Below are 16,654 nucleotides of genomic sequence, written 5' to 3' on the forward strand. Positions count from 1 at the left end.
TTTGGATAGCACCATTGATACATTATGCAGCTATGAATGCAGCTCAAAGTGCTTTACATTAATAGAAAGCAATCAAATAACAAAAAACAATTACAATCATAATCATAACCAAAATAATATATATAATAGAATAGTACACAGTATAGAAATAATAAAAGTATTACTTGGTGCCAGTGGATCATAATGATTAATGCACAGGAAAGGGTTTGTCTTATTTGTCTTGTAATAGAAGGTTCCTTCGGGTGGAGTCCATGCAAAGTTTCAGATATAGCTCACACCCTGAAAACAAACACAGCAGTCAGCCCAGTTTTACAGTCATTTCAGCATTTCAACGTCCAAACCACATTTAACAAATATACCTCATTCCAAAATAACACTGTTGGCCACTTAAATATGACAATTGAACAACAAGTGACCGGACTTGAGTCCAGGGTTTAAAAGTACAGATTCTCTTCTACTTTTTGGAAGGAGGTCTGACCAACCACTCACACATTTGGGACTAGAAAATGGAATGAAATTAAAGATGAAACTATAAAATCAAGCGCACAGCCTGGTGTGTTTTCCACTTCCTGGTCGAGATTGTTCTTATTTTTTTTGCATTTTTAAGCTTAGAGATCTCACCTAAAGTGCAATAATTTAGCTGTGTATTATTCATAAGAATTGTTGTTGTTATTATTATTATTATTGTTATAATTATTATTACTACTACAATTTTTTATCATTATTGTGATGATTATTACTATTTACATTATTATTATTATTATTATTATTATAATTATCATAATAATTATGATGGTGATGATAGTAATTTTTATTATCATTATTACTATTATGATAATAATAGGAATTATTATTATTATTATTATTATTATTATTATTATCATCTGTACAAGTCCGTTTAAAGACACATAAGACACATACTCATATTGTACAGTTAATAACGCGCATATGGATCATAACTGAACGTGAATATTTGAATGAAAATAGTTCAAATAAAAAGAAGAAAAACTTTCTTGTTTTATTCTTTCGAAAATCATCGCGCGGCCCTTGTGCGGCCCGCGGTCCCCACCTTTAGCCCCCTGCTTGGATGAAACGCGCTGTGATTGGCCGGCGGGTGGTGACGAGCCACCCTCAGAGCCACGCCCCCGCCGTCCAGACGTGTTGCCGCGGTGCGACATGGACGCCGCCGGGCTGCGGAGCCTCTTCTCGGCCTGCGACCTGAACCGCTCCGGGCAGCTGGAGCTCTCCGACCTCACCTCGGTGTGCGAGGAGCTGCAGGTCCCGGAGCATCTCACCCGGACCCTGTTCGAGCAGCTGGACCGGGACCACAGCGGCTCCGTCAGCTACGAGGACTTCTGCTCCAGGTTCCAGGAGGTCTCCGAGGCTCTGGACCCGCACCTCAGCGCCCTCTGCCGGGGGGATGGCCCCAGCCAGGCCGCTCCGGGGGAGCAGTTCCTGGGCAGGATAGAGGGAGCGGACAGCCTCTCTGGAAGGTCCATGTCCAAAATACTATGTCCACGGTGTTTGTCAAAGTGAAAAAGAAGAAAAAGTGTGAATAATTCACAAATGAAAAAAAAAAAGACACTAAATGAAGTGAAGAAAATACATTTCAAATAGTTAAACATTTCAACTTAAACACAAACTGTGTTTTACTATATATGTAATGGTGGAAAGTTAGTACCTGGTTAAAAATGTCAAGTATCTGTATTCAAAGGTGCAGTGTGTAGAATTTATGGCATGGACTTGGCATAAATGGAATATAATATTGACAAGTATGTTTTAATTAGTGAATCGTGGTGTTGGCGTCACCGTCGAATGAGCTGTTTTTATCTATGTAGGGAGCGGGTACGCCTCACGGAGGCCGCCATCTTGCACCGCCATGTTTCTACAGTAGCCCAGAACGGACAAACCAAACACTGGCTCTAGAGAGGGACTTTCGCCTTTTTGCAAGTTTCTTCCACTGAGGCCGCCGTGATGCAGCGCCGTGATGCAGCGCCACCGCCGTGATGCAGCGCCGTGATGCAGCGCCGTGATGCAGCGCCGTGATGCAGCGCCGTGATGCAGCGCCGTGATGCAGCGCCACCGCCGTGATGCAGCGCCGTGATGCAGCGCCACCGCCGTGATGCACCGACGTGATGCAGCGCCGTGATGCAGCGCCGTGATGCAGCGCCGTGATGCACCGGCGTGGGGAGGGGTGTTCAGTTGGTTGTGATCTGCAGCCTCACCACTAGATGCCGCTACATTCTACACACTGCACCTTTAAATTCATATCAACTATCAACTTTTCACGACATTTTAAATGTCTATCGCCGCTCGATAGGGGGCGCTAAAGTGTCCCCCCAAATCTGTCAATGTTTAAGAAATTTGATAAAATATTTGTAATATCTAAAATGGCTGTATGTGTGGTAAGTCTGGAGGTTTTACTTTTCTTACATAGAGACGTGACTTAGGTAAGAAAACAAAAAGAGGATTTATATTTTTATATTTCAAAAACAAGCCCCAGAAGGGCAGCACCACCCATCCACCCAAGTGGATGGGTGGTGATGGGCAGCTGCAGTACTTGTGCACCGTGTCCCCAGCCTCCAGGTGGAGCTGTGCTCGCTCCACGCCTCCGTCGCCGTCTCCAACGTGTCGCTGCAGCAGTTTGAGGTTCTGATCCAGAGTCTGGTCCTGGAGGCGTCGCAGCACAAGGAGCACAGGGAGCTGCTGGAGAAGCACCTGCGCAGGTAGGAGGCGTGGCCATGCCCCGATTATCTTTATTCATCTGTTACTTCCTGTCTCTTTTTAGCGTTGAGGACGTTATAATTATTACATATTTCTGTATTTGTTCCTCGTAACAACCTGGCGTTTAGCTTTAATAAATGGTGTGAAGGTTTCCTTCGTTCTCTTTATGTCAAACACTTCATGTTTGTTTTTCTTTCATTTGATTCATATTTGTTGTTTTTGATTCACTGGTGTAATAATGACTGTGAAGAACATCGGTTTAGAAATGTTCCAAATGTATTTTTCCATTCATTGAATTCCAAATTTGAATTTATTTACATTTCGTTTTGCTCTGATAGAACAAAACAAAACAGATTTGAGTGTTTTGGAACTTTTTGAAGAAATAATTTTATTCAACCTTTTTATTGTGTTTTTATCTCTGAATCACGAATTTCAGCAAAACCGGTTTGTGATTTTATTTATTTATTTATTTATTTATTTTTATTTTTTTCCCTCAAACTGGAACCAGAACTGATCTGAAACCAGATGATTTATTGGTTTTATTTGATTCATTTGATTTCTTGGTATTTTCCCTCCTGATCTGTTCAGACTGTATCAGTCCTGGTCAAAGGTTTTGAGGACGTCGTGTTGAAGTCACACAGGTTTCTCTTCCAACCTGTTGCTGCTGCTGCTGCTGCTGCTGCTGCTGCTGTTGTTTTTGTTGTTGTTGTTTTTGTTGTTGTTGTTGTTGTTGGTTCTTTTAAGCCAAAGCAACATTCCAGCTTCAAGGAAGTAGAACCAGAATCTTCCGTCTGGACGTCGCACGATGTTTCTACAGAATCAAGTTTATTCCACCAAAGTTTTACAAACCGCACCGACGCTGTTGAGATGAAGTGGTTTGAGGAGGAGTTGAAAGGCTGTTTTGTGAGGCTGCTCTGTCGTGCCTGTTTTGAGATTTTTCCTCTTTCATCAAACTTGTGTTTCCTGTGCAGCCTGCATTCCAGACACGCCCTCCTGGCTGCGTCCACAACGTACCAGGCAGGAAGCAGAGCTGCATGGGAACCTGCTCTGTGCACCGATAGAACTGGATATTTGTGGATATTTGTGGATATTTGTGGTTATTTGTTGGTATTTGTTGGTGTTTGTAGATAGAAATACTTCATCCTCTTCAACCTGGTGATTGGACGTTAGTTTGTTTGATATTCATTTTGATTTTCAGATGCACTTCCTGCTTTCCCAGCTCCTGACTCTCCCTCGCTCTCTGAGGCTTTTGTCGCGCGGTGAAGCCGACGCGGTGAAGCCGACGCGGTGAAGCCGACGCGGTGAAGCCGACGCAGTGAAGCCGACGCGGTGAAGCCGGGCTCGGTGAAGCCGGGCTCGGTGAAGCCGACGCGGTGAAGCTGACGCTGGGTGTTTTGTTGCAGGACGGAGGAGCAGGTCCGCGGCCGCGTCCTGGCGCTGGAGGAGGACTTCCAGGAGCAGCTGGGGGCGGTGGAGCTGCGCACGCGGCAGCAGGTCACATCCAACACTGTTCCATTTGAACTTTGCCCGTCGCTGCCGTGACGGTCGCTCCCTCGCGTCTTTGAATCCAGTTTTGCTCGGGGTCGTCTTGCGTCACATTGATCGGGCCGTCATTTTATTTTTCATGTTTAAATGAACAATTAGTTTGATTTTATTCGCCTGTATATTGTTTTTTGTCCAAACGAGTCAAGTTGTTCAACATTTCTCATGTTGTAAAACACTAAACCTTCCGCCACAGCCAGTGCTTACCTTCATACTCACCTGCGGACAGGAATGAAGGAACTCCTTGTTCTCACCTGTCTCACGTTGTGTGGAATAAAGCCCTGGTTCGTTTATTCCATTCCCTCATCACTGAGCGTCTCTGACCTGAGGGGAACGGTTCTAAGGTTCATAACCTGCCGTGTGTCTCCCCAATACTGACCTCTGGACCAGAGGTATACTGTGCTGCTCACCTGCACGACTTCATTGAATAAGAGAGAGATGATTTGTCCAAAACTCAATCTTAGATTTGGTTAAAAATGATTGAGTGAACTCTGACCCCGGCAGACAGCTGGTGTCTCCAGGGGTCTTTGTGTTCTGTTATGTACTTTTAAGAACCCTAACCCTAACCTCTGGACCAGATGTATACTGTGCTGCTCACCTGCACGACTTCAGTGAATAATGTTTCTTTTCAAAGTACTGCAAAATCAATATTGAATGAGAGGGATGATTTGTCCAAAAACCAGTTTTAACACCGCCAGTGAGGTGGGATGGAGCTGCAGCCTCGCCGGGCTGTTCATGTGGATTATTCTGGGAATTGTTTGAGGAGCTTAAAAGCGTCTCTGTGCGGCCTTCCCTCCCAGGTCCAGCGCTCTGCCTCACAAAGAGTCTCTGTGCAGCGTTGTCAAAGCTGCTCTTTGTGGCTCCTGCTTTTCAGGAGAGCGACAAGATGGAGGGAGTCCTGGCGTCCACGCGGAGGAAGCACCAGCAGGAGGTGACGGAGCTGCGAGCCGCCGTGGAAAAACTCTCTCAGGTTAATGCCGTGTGTGTGTGTGTGTGTGTGTGTGTGTGTGTGTGTGTGTGTGTGTGTGTGTGTGTGTGTGTGTGTGTGTGTGTGTGTGTGTGTGTGTGTGTGTGTGTGTGTGTGTGTGTGTGTGTGTGTGTGTGTGTGTGCGCGCCATGTTTAGTTGTACTTTAAGCTTTGTGAACGGAGTGTGTTGTAGTTCCGGTGTTGACCACCAGGTGCCGCTCATTTGACAATTTCTTTGTGTTTTCATGTTTTGATGCTGTTATGACATCATACCACACGTCAACCTCAGGAAGAAAGTCATGAGAACTGCAGCGTTAGTCAATTTGCCTGAACTTAACCGAAACTTTCTGTTTCTAGCATTGGCTCAGAAATCCCATGAAATGAGAACTGAATGGAATGAAGGAGCAAACGCTGCAGAAGAAATGTTTTCACTTTGAAAAGTCACTTCCACAACGTTTCTCTTTTTCTGCAGATCCAGGATCAGTCCAAGCTGCAGCGCTCAGACGTAGCCCTTCTCAAGCAGCAGATCAGTGACCTGACCCTGGTACCAACACCACCTCCTGCACGCCACTGTGCTCCACCTGTTTGTTCTCCATCCCTTTGTTCTCCATCCCTTTGTTCTCAATCCCTTTGTTCTCCATCCCCTTGTTCTCCACCTGTTTGTTCTCCACCTGTTTTGTTCTCCATCTGTTTTGTTCTCCATCTGTTTTGTTCTCCACCCGTTTGTTCTCCATCACAGGAGAACGAGCACCTGCGTGGTTCTCTGCTCAAAGCTCAGACGGATGTCTCGGTTCTGCGCTCGCAGCTCGACTCATTGAAGAACCTGCTGACGGAGCAGAAGCTGCAGCACCAGAGGTGAAGCAGCGTGTGCTCCACATGGAGGCTTTGTATCGTGAGGTCAGATCTTATATGAACTGTTGTGTTTTAAAATATGTTGTTTTCCACCTTTCCACAGAGAAAGTGAGGATTTGAAGCGGATGCTTCTGGAATACCAGTCGTACTCCACCCAGATCCACGCGCTGCAGTGAGTTACACCACCAGCACTGTGTGCAAAACCTGTCTCCTCAAAAAATGAGCGGAGCCTTTATTTACCTCCGCTGCAGAGGTGGCAGGCCTTCACTGGAAGCAGCTTCATCTTAGAGGCAGCTTCCCTTTCGAATTCCCTGTTTAATAAATATGTTTGATCATATTGTAGTTTGAATTTTCAGTCAAGCTGCCTCTGCCTCTACTTCTGCTTCTACCTCTACCGCTGCCTCTGCCTCTACTTCTGCTTCTGCTTTTACTTCTACCTCTGCCTCTACCTCTACCGCTGCCTCTACCGCTACCTCTGCCTCTACCTGTGCCTCTACTTCTACCTCTGCCTCTACCTCTGCCTCTCTTTCTGCGTCTGCCTCTACCTCTACCTCTACCTCTGCCTCTCTTTCTGCGTCTGCCTCTACCTCTGCCTCTACCTCTGCTTCTACCTCTGCCTCTCTTTCTGCCTCTGCCTCTACCTCTGCCTCTACCGCTACTTCTGCTTCTACCTCTACCTCTGCCTCTACCTCTGCCTCTACTTCTCCCTCTGCCTCTACCTCTACCTCTGCCTCTACCGCTACTTCTACCTCTACCTCTACTTCTCCCTCTGCCTCTACCTCTTCCTCTACTTCTGCCTCTGCCTCTACCTCTGCCTCTACCGCTACTTCTACCTCTACTTCTCCCTCTGCCTCTGCCTCTACCTCTGCCTCTACTTCTGCCTCTACTTCTCCCTCTGCCTCTACCTCTGCCTCTACTTCTGCCTCTGCCTCTCTTTCTGCGTCTGCGTTCCGTGCAAGAGCAGGAGCGATCTGCTAGGCAGCAGCAGGAAAAGGAGTAAATTAAATACATCTACAATAAAAACACTGTTTTTATTTGCTTTGTTTGGGGGCGGAGCTCCGCACCGGAACGACGCCGCAGCTCAGATGGGTTTGCTCCACCCGTCTGCGTCTGAGGCTTTTATTTGTTTGTGTCGACCACGCCCCCTGCATTGATGAGAGGCCTGCTTTTTATTTGAGGAAATACAGGATTTATTTGTTTGTTTTTCATTTGTGTTTTCTTTGATTGTCAAAAAATAATCTGAAGTATATGAAATGCTGTGAGCCTTTGTTGGTAATTAAAATTGAATATATCAACTCACTTTTTTCTGAATTTTCCTTTAATTGTCAAACATTTTGGAAGACAAATTTAATGTGAAATTTCCAATAACTTTCTGAAAGGAATGAGATGTTTTTTGGGGGAAATGATTGGACAGGATGTGCAAACCCCACAATAACCTGTGTATTTTGATAAGTATTGTTGAGGGGTCGGCGTTGACCTGCGCTGATGTTGGTTTTTCCTGACTCTTCCTGAACTCCTCAGAGAGACCAACCAGCGTCTGTACGACAGTAACGACGGGCTGCGATCTGCGCTGCACAGCGAGGTGGTCGCTACCAAGCGGAAGGTGGGTGGAGGTGTTTTGGCGCTCGGTCGGTGGTCAGGTGTTGGAGACGTGACCTTCAGCCGGTTGTGTTTTCTGCAGCTTTCTCCTGGAAGCGCGGTCCCGGCTCGGAGGATGAAGCCGCTCGGGCAGAGCAGCCTGAACCACGGCAGGTAAGACACCTCCCAGAATCCTCAGCGTGGGTGGGGGCTACTGCACGTTCTGAGCCCCGTGTCCTCGCTCCGTCCAGCTCTGCTCCGGGTCCCGGTCGGACCAGCTACGCCCACGTGGCCCGCTGGGCCAACAAGTACCTGGACAGCGGGCTCTCCGTCTCCATGGAAACGGCAGAGAGCTCGGACGCGGACAGCGACGACAGCCGAGTCTCCGTGGAAACGGCGCACCACAGCTACTCCTACGTCCCGTCCGACGTGGAGGTCAGAGCCGTGCCGGCGCCGCGCCGCCGCCGTCAGCGTACGCTCCTCCGTCGGTGTCGATAAAGTTGTGTCTTTGTCTCAGATTTCCGACGTGAAATCCGACGCCGCCATCTCCGTGACGCCGAGCAGAGCCAGCTCCATCGCCTCGTCGCTACGGAGACGCCTCTCTGCGTTCTCCACCAGGGTAAAGCTGCAGGAAACCTCCTGATGGTACCAAACGTAGAGGTGCAGTCTGGTAACCCTGGTCTCACCCCCCCCCGCAGCCGTTGGAGGCGGGGGCCCAGGACCCTGAGGGCCCCATGCTCCGCCTGGTGCTCGCTGGAGACGCCGGCTCCGGGAAGTCCAGCTTCCTGCTCCGCCTCAGCCTCAACCAGTTCAGAACGGACATCCAGACCACGCTGGGTGAGAACCTGCAGCGTCTAGAACCTGATGTCAGGAGGTGGAACCGCCGCAGAGGGAGCGTGGTGCTAGTGTTGGTGGTGGTGGTGGTGGTGGTGTTGGTGAAGGTGGTGGTGTTGTTGTTGTTGTTGTTGCTGTTGTCGGGGTGTTTTTGGGAACCTGAATCTCCTTTTTGAAGTTCCGTCCTCGACGTCTGCGTCCGTGCTCCTCAGGGGTGGATTTCCAGATCAAGAAGATGTTGGTGGACGGGGAGCGGACCACGCTGCAGATCTGGGACACGGCCGGACAGGAGAGGTCAAGCCATCAGCACCTTAATGATCAATAACAAAAAAAAGATCAATAACTAAGAAAAATAATTTATATCGAGCAATAAAGAGTCGTTTATCATTTTTTAATCATCAATTTCCAATCAGAATCATCAATATCTCTTAATATTTGACATGTTTGATCATGTCTTTGTATTCATTGTAAATAGTTTTATCATGTATCATATTTTAATCACGTGATCACAACTTTTATATATGTATGATATTCACGAATAAAATGGAATTTATTATTATTTTTATCCTCAACTTATTGACAAATTGTGGATTCCTTCATCACTTCCCTACGGTTTAATGTATTGATTTGTATCAATATGATTGATTATCAATATATAAATGGATCGCTGAAAATATTGACGAACCGCGTCCTGGATCCTCAGGTTCCGCAGCGTCGCCAGGTCCTATTTCAGAAAAGCTCACGGAGTTTTGCTGCTTTACGACGTCACGTCCGAGAGCAGCTTCCTGAACGTCCGAGCCTGGGCCGAGCAGATCCAGGTCAGAACCAAACCGGATCGGGTCCAGGTCAGAACCAGAGCCAGGTACAGCTCAGAACCTGAGTCGGGTCAGAACCATAACACGGTCCAGACCAGGTCACAGCCAGACCAGGGCCAGGTCAGAACCAAACCCGACCGCGTCCAGGTCAGAACCAAACCCGACCGGGTCCAGGTCAGAACCAGAGCCAGGTACAGCTCAGAACCTGAGTCGGGTCAGAACCATAACACGGTTCAGACCAGGTCCGGGTCAGAACCAGACCAGGTCCGTGTCCTGACCCCTGACCCCTGTTCCCCCAGGACTCCACGGAGCAGAGCGTCCCCATGTGTCTGGTGGGAAACAAGGTGGACCTCCGAGAGGAGCGGGCGGGGCAGCAGTGTGTGAGCGCCGTGCAAGGAGAGAAGCTGGCCAAGGTGTGTCCTGCAGTGCCACGCCCGGCCTCCAGGGGCGCTGTGGCGGCAGAAAACACTTCCATATCATATCATTCATTTTCATTCTTACGTTTTTCTGTTTGTTTCCAGGCGTACGGAGCTTTGTTCTGTGAAACAAGCGCCAAGGAGGGGACCAACGTGGTGGAGGCGGTGCTTCACCTGGCCAGGTAGAGCCAGCCAATCACAGCCCAGCTTTCAGTTGTATTTTTTCAAGTATTTATTTTTTGACCTTTGTAAATTATTTTTGTTACATGTATTTTATTCATGACCATATACTACACTGCACTTTGCATTATTCCATATTAAATTCTATTTTATTCCATTATAAATCTATAGTTTATTTCATGAATTTATTTAAATGTCTTTATTACGATGTGTGTGTTTGTTAAGCTTGTGTATGTGCTGTTACTTTCCACTGTACTTACTTCCTGTTCCTCACGGTGAATCCAGTCTGATCTGATCTCCGCAGAGAGGTGAAGAAGGCGTCCGGTCAGCGCCGGCCCTCCGAGTCGGGGGTCCGGCTCAGTCCGAGCGGCCCGCGGAGGCGGCTGGACGGCTGCTGTGCTCTGTGAGCTCAACGCAAATGACCTGAAAAACCTTTTTTTTAATCCAATAAGATGTTTTTTAAGATATTTATTGACTTACCTGTTGATGTTTTTTTTTTTTCTGGGAAATTTTTTAATAAATGTTGTTTTTAATCAGAAATAAAGATTCGATATTATAATATCAAAATCAAAAGTATTGTCTAAAATCACCCAGATATCACTAATAGCTAATGTACAGATTTTATAATATTTTTATAGATCTTATTACATAGATTATGATTGTATAGATTTTATTATGTAGATTACATTTATGCAGATTTTATTATGTGGATCATATTCATGACGATTTTATTGTGGAGATGGAAGAAATGTGCTGCCGACTGGAACAAACTGTTGCATTGATTCTATTAAACTATAACTATATCAAATATAACTTTTATTAAAGTTTTTCCATCCTTTCTTATACCGCGTCACACTGTCTACAATGAAATCACCCAGTCCCACCACCATCCTGCTGACCACCAAAATGTTCAGAAACATGCAGAACTGTGCTTATTATTACAATAATAATAATAATAATTATTATTATTATTATTAATGTTGTTATTGTTATTGCTGTTATTATTATAATTATTATTATGGTAGAATAACAGTTGGTGAAGACGTACAAACGATTCGTGCGTAGCGAACAAATCTTTTAAATGACACTGTCGTCCGGAGTCACTGCGGCAAAACTGAATCTGCGACTCACAAACTGAAAATGAATCTGCTTCATGGTTCAGGGAGTCCTGCCTCGCTCACTGTGCCGTCCACCAACTCAACCGAAAGGAGCCGAGTTGGAAAATGGAACCAGTCTTTTTTTTTTTACCGAGCAACTCGTCAAGAATCTGAACTAGAATGACCACGTCACGGTCGCACGCCTCCACCCAGCAGTCAAGGTAAAGTTTGCATCCACCGCCGTCCAGACTCATCATACATCAAGACTTTGAAGGAATTTAAATGAAAAGTGTGAAGTGTATTTTATGGCAGAAAGGAAGTATATATACATATATATGGTTATATTTTTAGGGCTGATGGAGAGCTTCGTCACATGGTGTAACTACACCATCATCACCTGAGTGTGAGTTGATGTTTGTGTCCCATGTAGTGAGATTCCCACCAGACGTTCCTGAGATGGTGTTGACCAGGACGGAGGAGGAGGAATGAGTGGAACCTTCCATCACTACGTAGTGTTGAACACAGAGCTGCTCTTCTTCTGGAACCCAGGAATGGGTGCAGCGTTGCAGTTTTGATCTTGCAACACTCATTTCCATTATTTTTTATGTTCTTTTTTGAAGTGGAATTTGAGAAATGTTCAGGGAAACACCTGGTTGAAAAACACTGGATTAAAGAACAAACCATGCACGGTTTTTGTTTATTTGACCTTTTATTAAGCATCAGTTTGTACAATATTCTTTGCATCTCTCATGGACATCACACTCGTTTTCTTTGGTTTATGTTGTGGAACAACTTGAAGTTTTGGACTTGTGGGGCCAACGTTTCCTGTCCATCTGTCACCAGAAGAACATGAAAACAGTAAGAACTTTCTTTTAAAAACAAATGAAGTACTTGAAGGTACAAAGTAAAGCTGAACTATCTGGAGCCGTATCCTTAAAAGCCTCTATTATCTGATGTTTCCGTTGAGCTCCACCTCCAGGATCCGCTCCTTCAGGTGGAGTCCGGACGCTGACCCTCCGTGGAGCAGATCTCCTCAGTTTCTCGCCGTCAAAACGACCGATGTTACCAAACTTCCTAAGGCCACCACCAGCGCTCCCAGCAGGAACTTCCATGAAATCCCCTAAAACACCAAACCACAACACGGGTCAACACGCTCCCATTTATTGTCTCATCAACAGAAACGACCGTTATGTTCATTTCCTCCTGGAAAGCTGCTGCTTACAGGAGGTTTCTTCTTGGATGGAACCAGGAACGGAGCCACGCTTTCTCCCAGGATCTCGGCCGGTTTGGACTTCCATTCCTGGATTTCTCTGCCGCCCGACTGCCTCCGCACCAGCTTGGACAGCTCCACGTGGATCGCCTGACGGAGGGGAAAGACGGAGACCCCTTAAAGTGACTGTGATTAGAAGAAAAGAAACTTCTTCCCAGAGATCAGATCCTAAAAGCTTCAAACAAAGGTCATTCTGAAGTGAGGCTGTAGTACTGCAGATGTCCAGCAGAGGTGCAGACATTTAAACTGCAGCTTGTTGATGTTCCTCTAAATCAGGGGTGTCCAAACTACGGCCCGTGGTCCATTTTTAATCAGCCGTCAGCAAATTCTAAAAATAGAATGGAATATGGCCCTCACATGAAACTTGCGCTTGACTGTATTGTGCTTCTCAGTTTTAACACTAGGTGGAGCTATTGTATTGAACAAGGCAGCTTCTCCACAAAACAAGAGTTAGCGTGTCCAGAAACACAGTTGTGCGGCAAATCTAATTGTCAGCTAACTTAAAACATCAAGTGTCAGATAAAACTTGTGCTTTTGATTTTTACTCGATTGCAAGTGATGAGAGCACAGATGCCACAGACACTGCACAGCTGTTCATTTTTTTGCGGGGAGTTGCCATAACTTTTATATTACGGAGGAGCTGCTTGATCTTAGGAGTCTAAAGGGCACTACAACAGGTAAGGACATTTTTGAAGCTGTGTCTGACACAATTGACAAGATGGGACCTAAATGGGACAAGCTGTGTGGAGTTACAACGGATGAGGCTCCAGCAATGACAGGCGTGTGAAAGGAATGGCCTCTAAGGTGTGCGCCAAGGTGCAAGAGAGTGGAGGTGAGGCTGTTGAGATGCCTTGTCTCATCCACCAGGAAGGGCTCTGTGCCAAGACAGTTAAGCTTGGTGATGTGATGAGCACCGTTGTGAAAACTGTCAACATACAGTAATTCCAGCACGAGGGCTCTACCACAGAGAATTTCAAGCTTTCCTTTCTGATGTCGATGCCTAATACGGGGACCTACTCTACCATTCACTGCAGCGGTTTGATTCCCTGAGATCAGAAATGGACCGGTTTTTGAAAGAGAAGGACCGAGCTCTTCATGAGCTGAGTGACCCTCTGTGGTGGCAGACCTGGCTTTTTAAGTTGATCTTATCAAGGAGGTCCTGGGTTCGATTCCCGCCTGGGGCGCTGTTGGCACCGTCCTCTGGGCGGGTTATCTCCCAAATAAGAGCCTTTCTGTGTGGAGTTTGCATGTTCTCCCCGTACTCACATGGGGTTTCCTCCACCTCACGTCAGTAAGGACCCCCACCCATCATGGTCTGACCAGCGATGGACACTTATCACCTGGTCCCCGGGCGCGTCCACGTACGCTGCCCACTGCTCCTGGCTGTGCCCCCGGAGGAAGGACAAGCCAGGATGGTTCAAAAGCAGAGGAACCATTTCACCGGCCACCATCCAAAGCATGTGCATGTGTGTGTGTGTGTGTGCAAGCATGTGTTGTAGTGTGGTGTGTTGTGTGACAAATAAAGACTGTTGTTCTTCTTCTTCTCTTCTATCATCTGAACACACTGAACAAGAGCCCACAAGGCAAAGAGCAGCTTGTACCACAACTTTATGAGCACATGAAAGCTCCGTCTCTGAGACACAACTACGCAACTTCAATGTTGCACCTCCCCATGCTGTCCCAAATCAAATGAGCTTTTCCAAAGACCAAGCTTTCTGCTCAAAAGGGGAAACGTGTCTGTGATCACGTCTCTCATGACAGAATTCAGTCAGAGCTTCAAGATTTTCCTGTCATTGAGAAGGAAATGAAGCTGTTCTCCACTCCCTCCTGGTGGAGGCAGAAGAAGTGGAGGAGTCTGCAGTGAAAACTTATGGAAATGCAGCGATGATTCCCTGAAGAATCAACATCATCTTCTCTCCTGACCCAACTTCTAGTGGAGCTTGGAAAAGAGTTTCCTCAGATGAGACGCCAGGTGGAAAGAATGATGGGTCTGTTCAACATACGTATGAGAGCAAACATGTTCTCTGTTGACTCCGAACAAAAGCAGATTAAGAACCAAAATGGCCGACAGCCATCTCTGTGGCGACCTTCACATCTCAAGCAGCAAACTTAGTCCTGAGCTGCAGCCAAAGAGCAGCATCACTGCTCCAGCCGAGTGCAACGCTGCTCCCATTACAGGAGAGTTCAAATATATGACACAGTATTCATGTGTTCATAACAACAATGACATCATCAATTCAGTCAATTAAAGTTGACAACATTTTATAACAAACGTGAGTTGATGTGTGAACAAGCCGAATAACTTATTACAGCTTGAGATACACCGCCCTCTTTTCCTCTTACTTGTCCTCTTCATACCGGGCTGTGAAGGGGGATCAGCATCCTGACTCACAACCAATCAGAGGCTGCTGTTTCCACAATGTGCTGACAACCATTTTTGTAACTAAACTAAACTAATGAAAACTCCTTCATGTTCAAGATCAAGTTCAAGAGATTATTTGTCACATACATATACATACGGTCGTACATATATGCAGTGAAATGTCATGACACCCGGTGATTACGCACAATAAGCTCTATAAGCTCGAAAAATACGAAAAATTCTCAAATGTGCGTAATCGACACAATGTGCTCGCGCAGGCGGCCGCAAGGGGCGGCGCCACAACCGCGATTCTGGTTCTATAATTATAAAGCTGTGATGTAGGTGTTTTGTTTCTTTAAGCATATTCAATTATCAAGCATAACTAACCTACATTTGATTGATTTGACCGACTTGAATACACTGGAGGTGATGTAGCTCAGCTCCAGGGAGGGGCCCAGACCTTCCTATATTGTTCTGTATGTGGCCTCAGGGAAAAGTGTGGACACCCCTGCTCCAAATCAACCTTCTCATTCATTGGTAGTGGCAGAAATAACAAGGCAAGAACATGTAAAAGTGTAAGCTCCACTCAGGAAGTCTGTTAGTCGGTTCCCATGGAAACTGGAACCAGGAAGACGAATCTGACCTTTGACCTCTAACACCTGGATGCCACTGACCTTGGTGGCAGGCTCCAGCTTCAAGGCCTTCTTCAGTTTCTCCATCGCCTCCTTGTACTCCCCCCGGTCGGACAGCAGCTGGGGAGAGGAACACAAGACGTGAAGTCCAGGAAGATCCGGGAGGTCCAGGACTAAGATCCGGGACCGATCAGAGGTCCGGCACTCATGAGAGGTCCGGGACGCATTGGAGGTCCGGGACTTAGATCTGGGACCAATCAGAGGTCCAGGACCCGTCAGAGGTCCGGGACTGCTTCTACGGGGGCCACCCTCTAGGGGGCTCCACGACTCTCCAAACGACAGACGCCACGTTGCGTCGCCATGGTGACACAGGCTGGGTGGCGGTTCACCTTCCCGGCCCGGTACAGGGCCTTGACGTTGTCCGGCTCCAGGACCAGGACGTCCTGGCTGGTGTGCAGAGCCTCGTCGAGCTGCTCCAGCTTCAGGTGAGCCGTGGCCAGGTTGTTCAGACACTTGATCCGGTAGTCATGGACCTCCTCCTCCAGGACCTCCCCGTCAGTACCACCGTCTGTAGGACGACAGGCAAACAGACAGACAGACAGACAGACAGACAGACAGACAGTGAAAAACATCTGTGCTGGGTTCTGTTTGCTGTCATACTGGTAGGGATTTAGTGTAGAAGGTCACATGTCCACTGGGGGCAGCGTCACATTGAGTGAACCACAGTGAAGACGAAACATAGAAGGTTACAGTTACCATAACCCCCTGCTGTGTGTGTGTCTTCCTGTGTGTGTACCTGTGTGTGTACCTGTGTGTGTGTGTGTGTGTCTTCCTGTGTGTGTTCCTGTGTGTGTACCTGTGTCTTCCTGTGTGTGTTCCTGTGTGTGTACCTGTGTGTATACCTGTGTGTGTTCCTGTGTGTGTACCTGTGTGTGTTCCTGTGTGTGTTCCTGTGTGTGTACCTGTGTGTGTGTGTGTGTGTGTCTTCCTGTGTGTGTTCCTGTGTGTGTACCTGTGTGTGTGTGTGTGTGTGTTCCTGTGTGTGTTCCTGTGTGTGTACCTGTGTGTGTTCCTGTGTGTGTTCCTGTGTGTGTACCTGTGTGTGTTCCTGTGTGTGTGTGCGTGTGTGTTCCTGTGTGTGTTCCTGTGTGTGTACCTGTGTGTATACCTGTGTGTGTTCCTGTGTGTGTACCTGTGTGTGTTCCTGTGTGTGTTCCTGTGTGTGTACCTGTGTGTGTTCCTGTGTGTGTTCCTGTGTGTGTTCCTGTGTGTGTACCTGTGTGTGTTCCTGTGTGTGTTCCTGTGTGTGTTCCTGTGTGTGTACCTGTGTGTGTTCCTGTGTGTGTGTGTGTGTGTGTGTTCCTGTGTGTGTTCCTGTGTGTGTT

General features: G+C 47.0%; 2 protein-coding genes across 2 annotated transcripts in view; one reads left to right on the forward strand and one right to left on the reverse strand.

Annotated features, from left to right (window-relative positions):
* Positions 1 to 1,176: 1,176 nt before the first annotated feature.
* rasef2 (RAS and EF-hand domain containing 2) lies at positions 1,177 to 10,614 on the forward strand (the record flags this gene model as incomplete). The annotated part of the gene is made up of 17 exons (XM_080002975.1): positions 1,177 to 1,493; positions 2,580 to 2,726; positions 4,128 to 4,218; positions 5,141 to 5,236; positions 5,706 to 5,777; positions 5,973 to 6,088; positions 6,189 to 6,257; positions 7,607 to 7,688; positions 7,767 to 7,837; positions 7,915 to 8,098; positions 8,181 to 8,282; positions 8,362 to 8,500; positions 8,710 to 8,791; positions 9,201 to 9,315; positions 9,612 to 9,725; positions 9,834 to 9,910; positions 10,213 to 10,614. 17 exons carry the CDS (start codon positions 1,177 to 1,179, stop codon positions 10,313 to 10,315), a joined length of 1,977 nt encoding a protein of 658 aa, XP_079859101.1. The 3' UTR covers positions 10,316 to 10,614.
* Positions 10,615 to 12,038: 1,424 nt separating this feature from the next.
* The window catches only part of fkbp16 (FKBP prolyl isomerase 16), a gene marked incomplete at both ends in the record, with an annotated part of 16,685 nt that continues 12,069 nt past the window's right edge, over positions 12,039 to 16,654 (reverse strand). Inside the window, 4 exons of the mRNA XM_080002976.1 lie at positions 12,039 to 12,125; positions 12,228 to 12,365; positions 15,312 to 15,389; positions 15,659 to 15,837. Of these exons, the coding sequence (XP_079859102.1) occupies positions 12,039 to 12,125; positions 12,228 to 12,365; positions 15,312 to 15,389; positions 15,659 to 15,837 (482 nt within the window). The remainder of the gene's footprint in view (positions 12,126 to 12,227; positions 12,366 to 15,311; positions 15,390 to 15,658; positions 15,838 to 16,654) is intronic.

Source organism: Zeus faber (assembly GCF_960531495.2).
Source record: "Zeus faber genome assembly, chromosome: 6".
NCBI classification, from domain to species: Eukaryota; Metazoa; Chordata; class Actinopteri; order Zeiformes; family Zeidae; genus Zeus; species Zeus faber.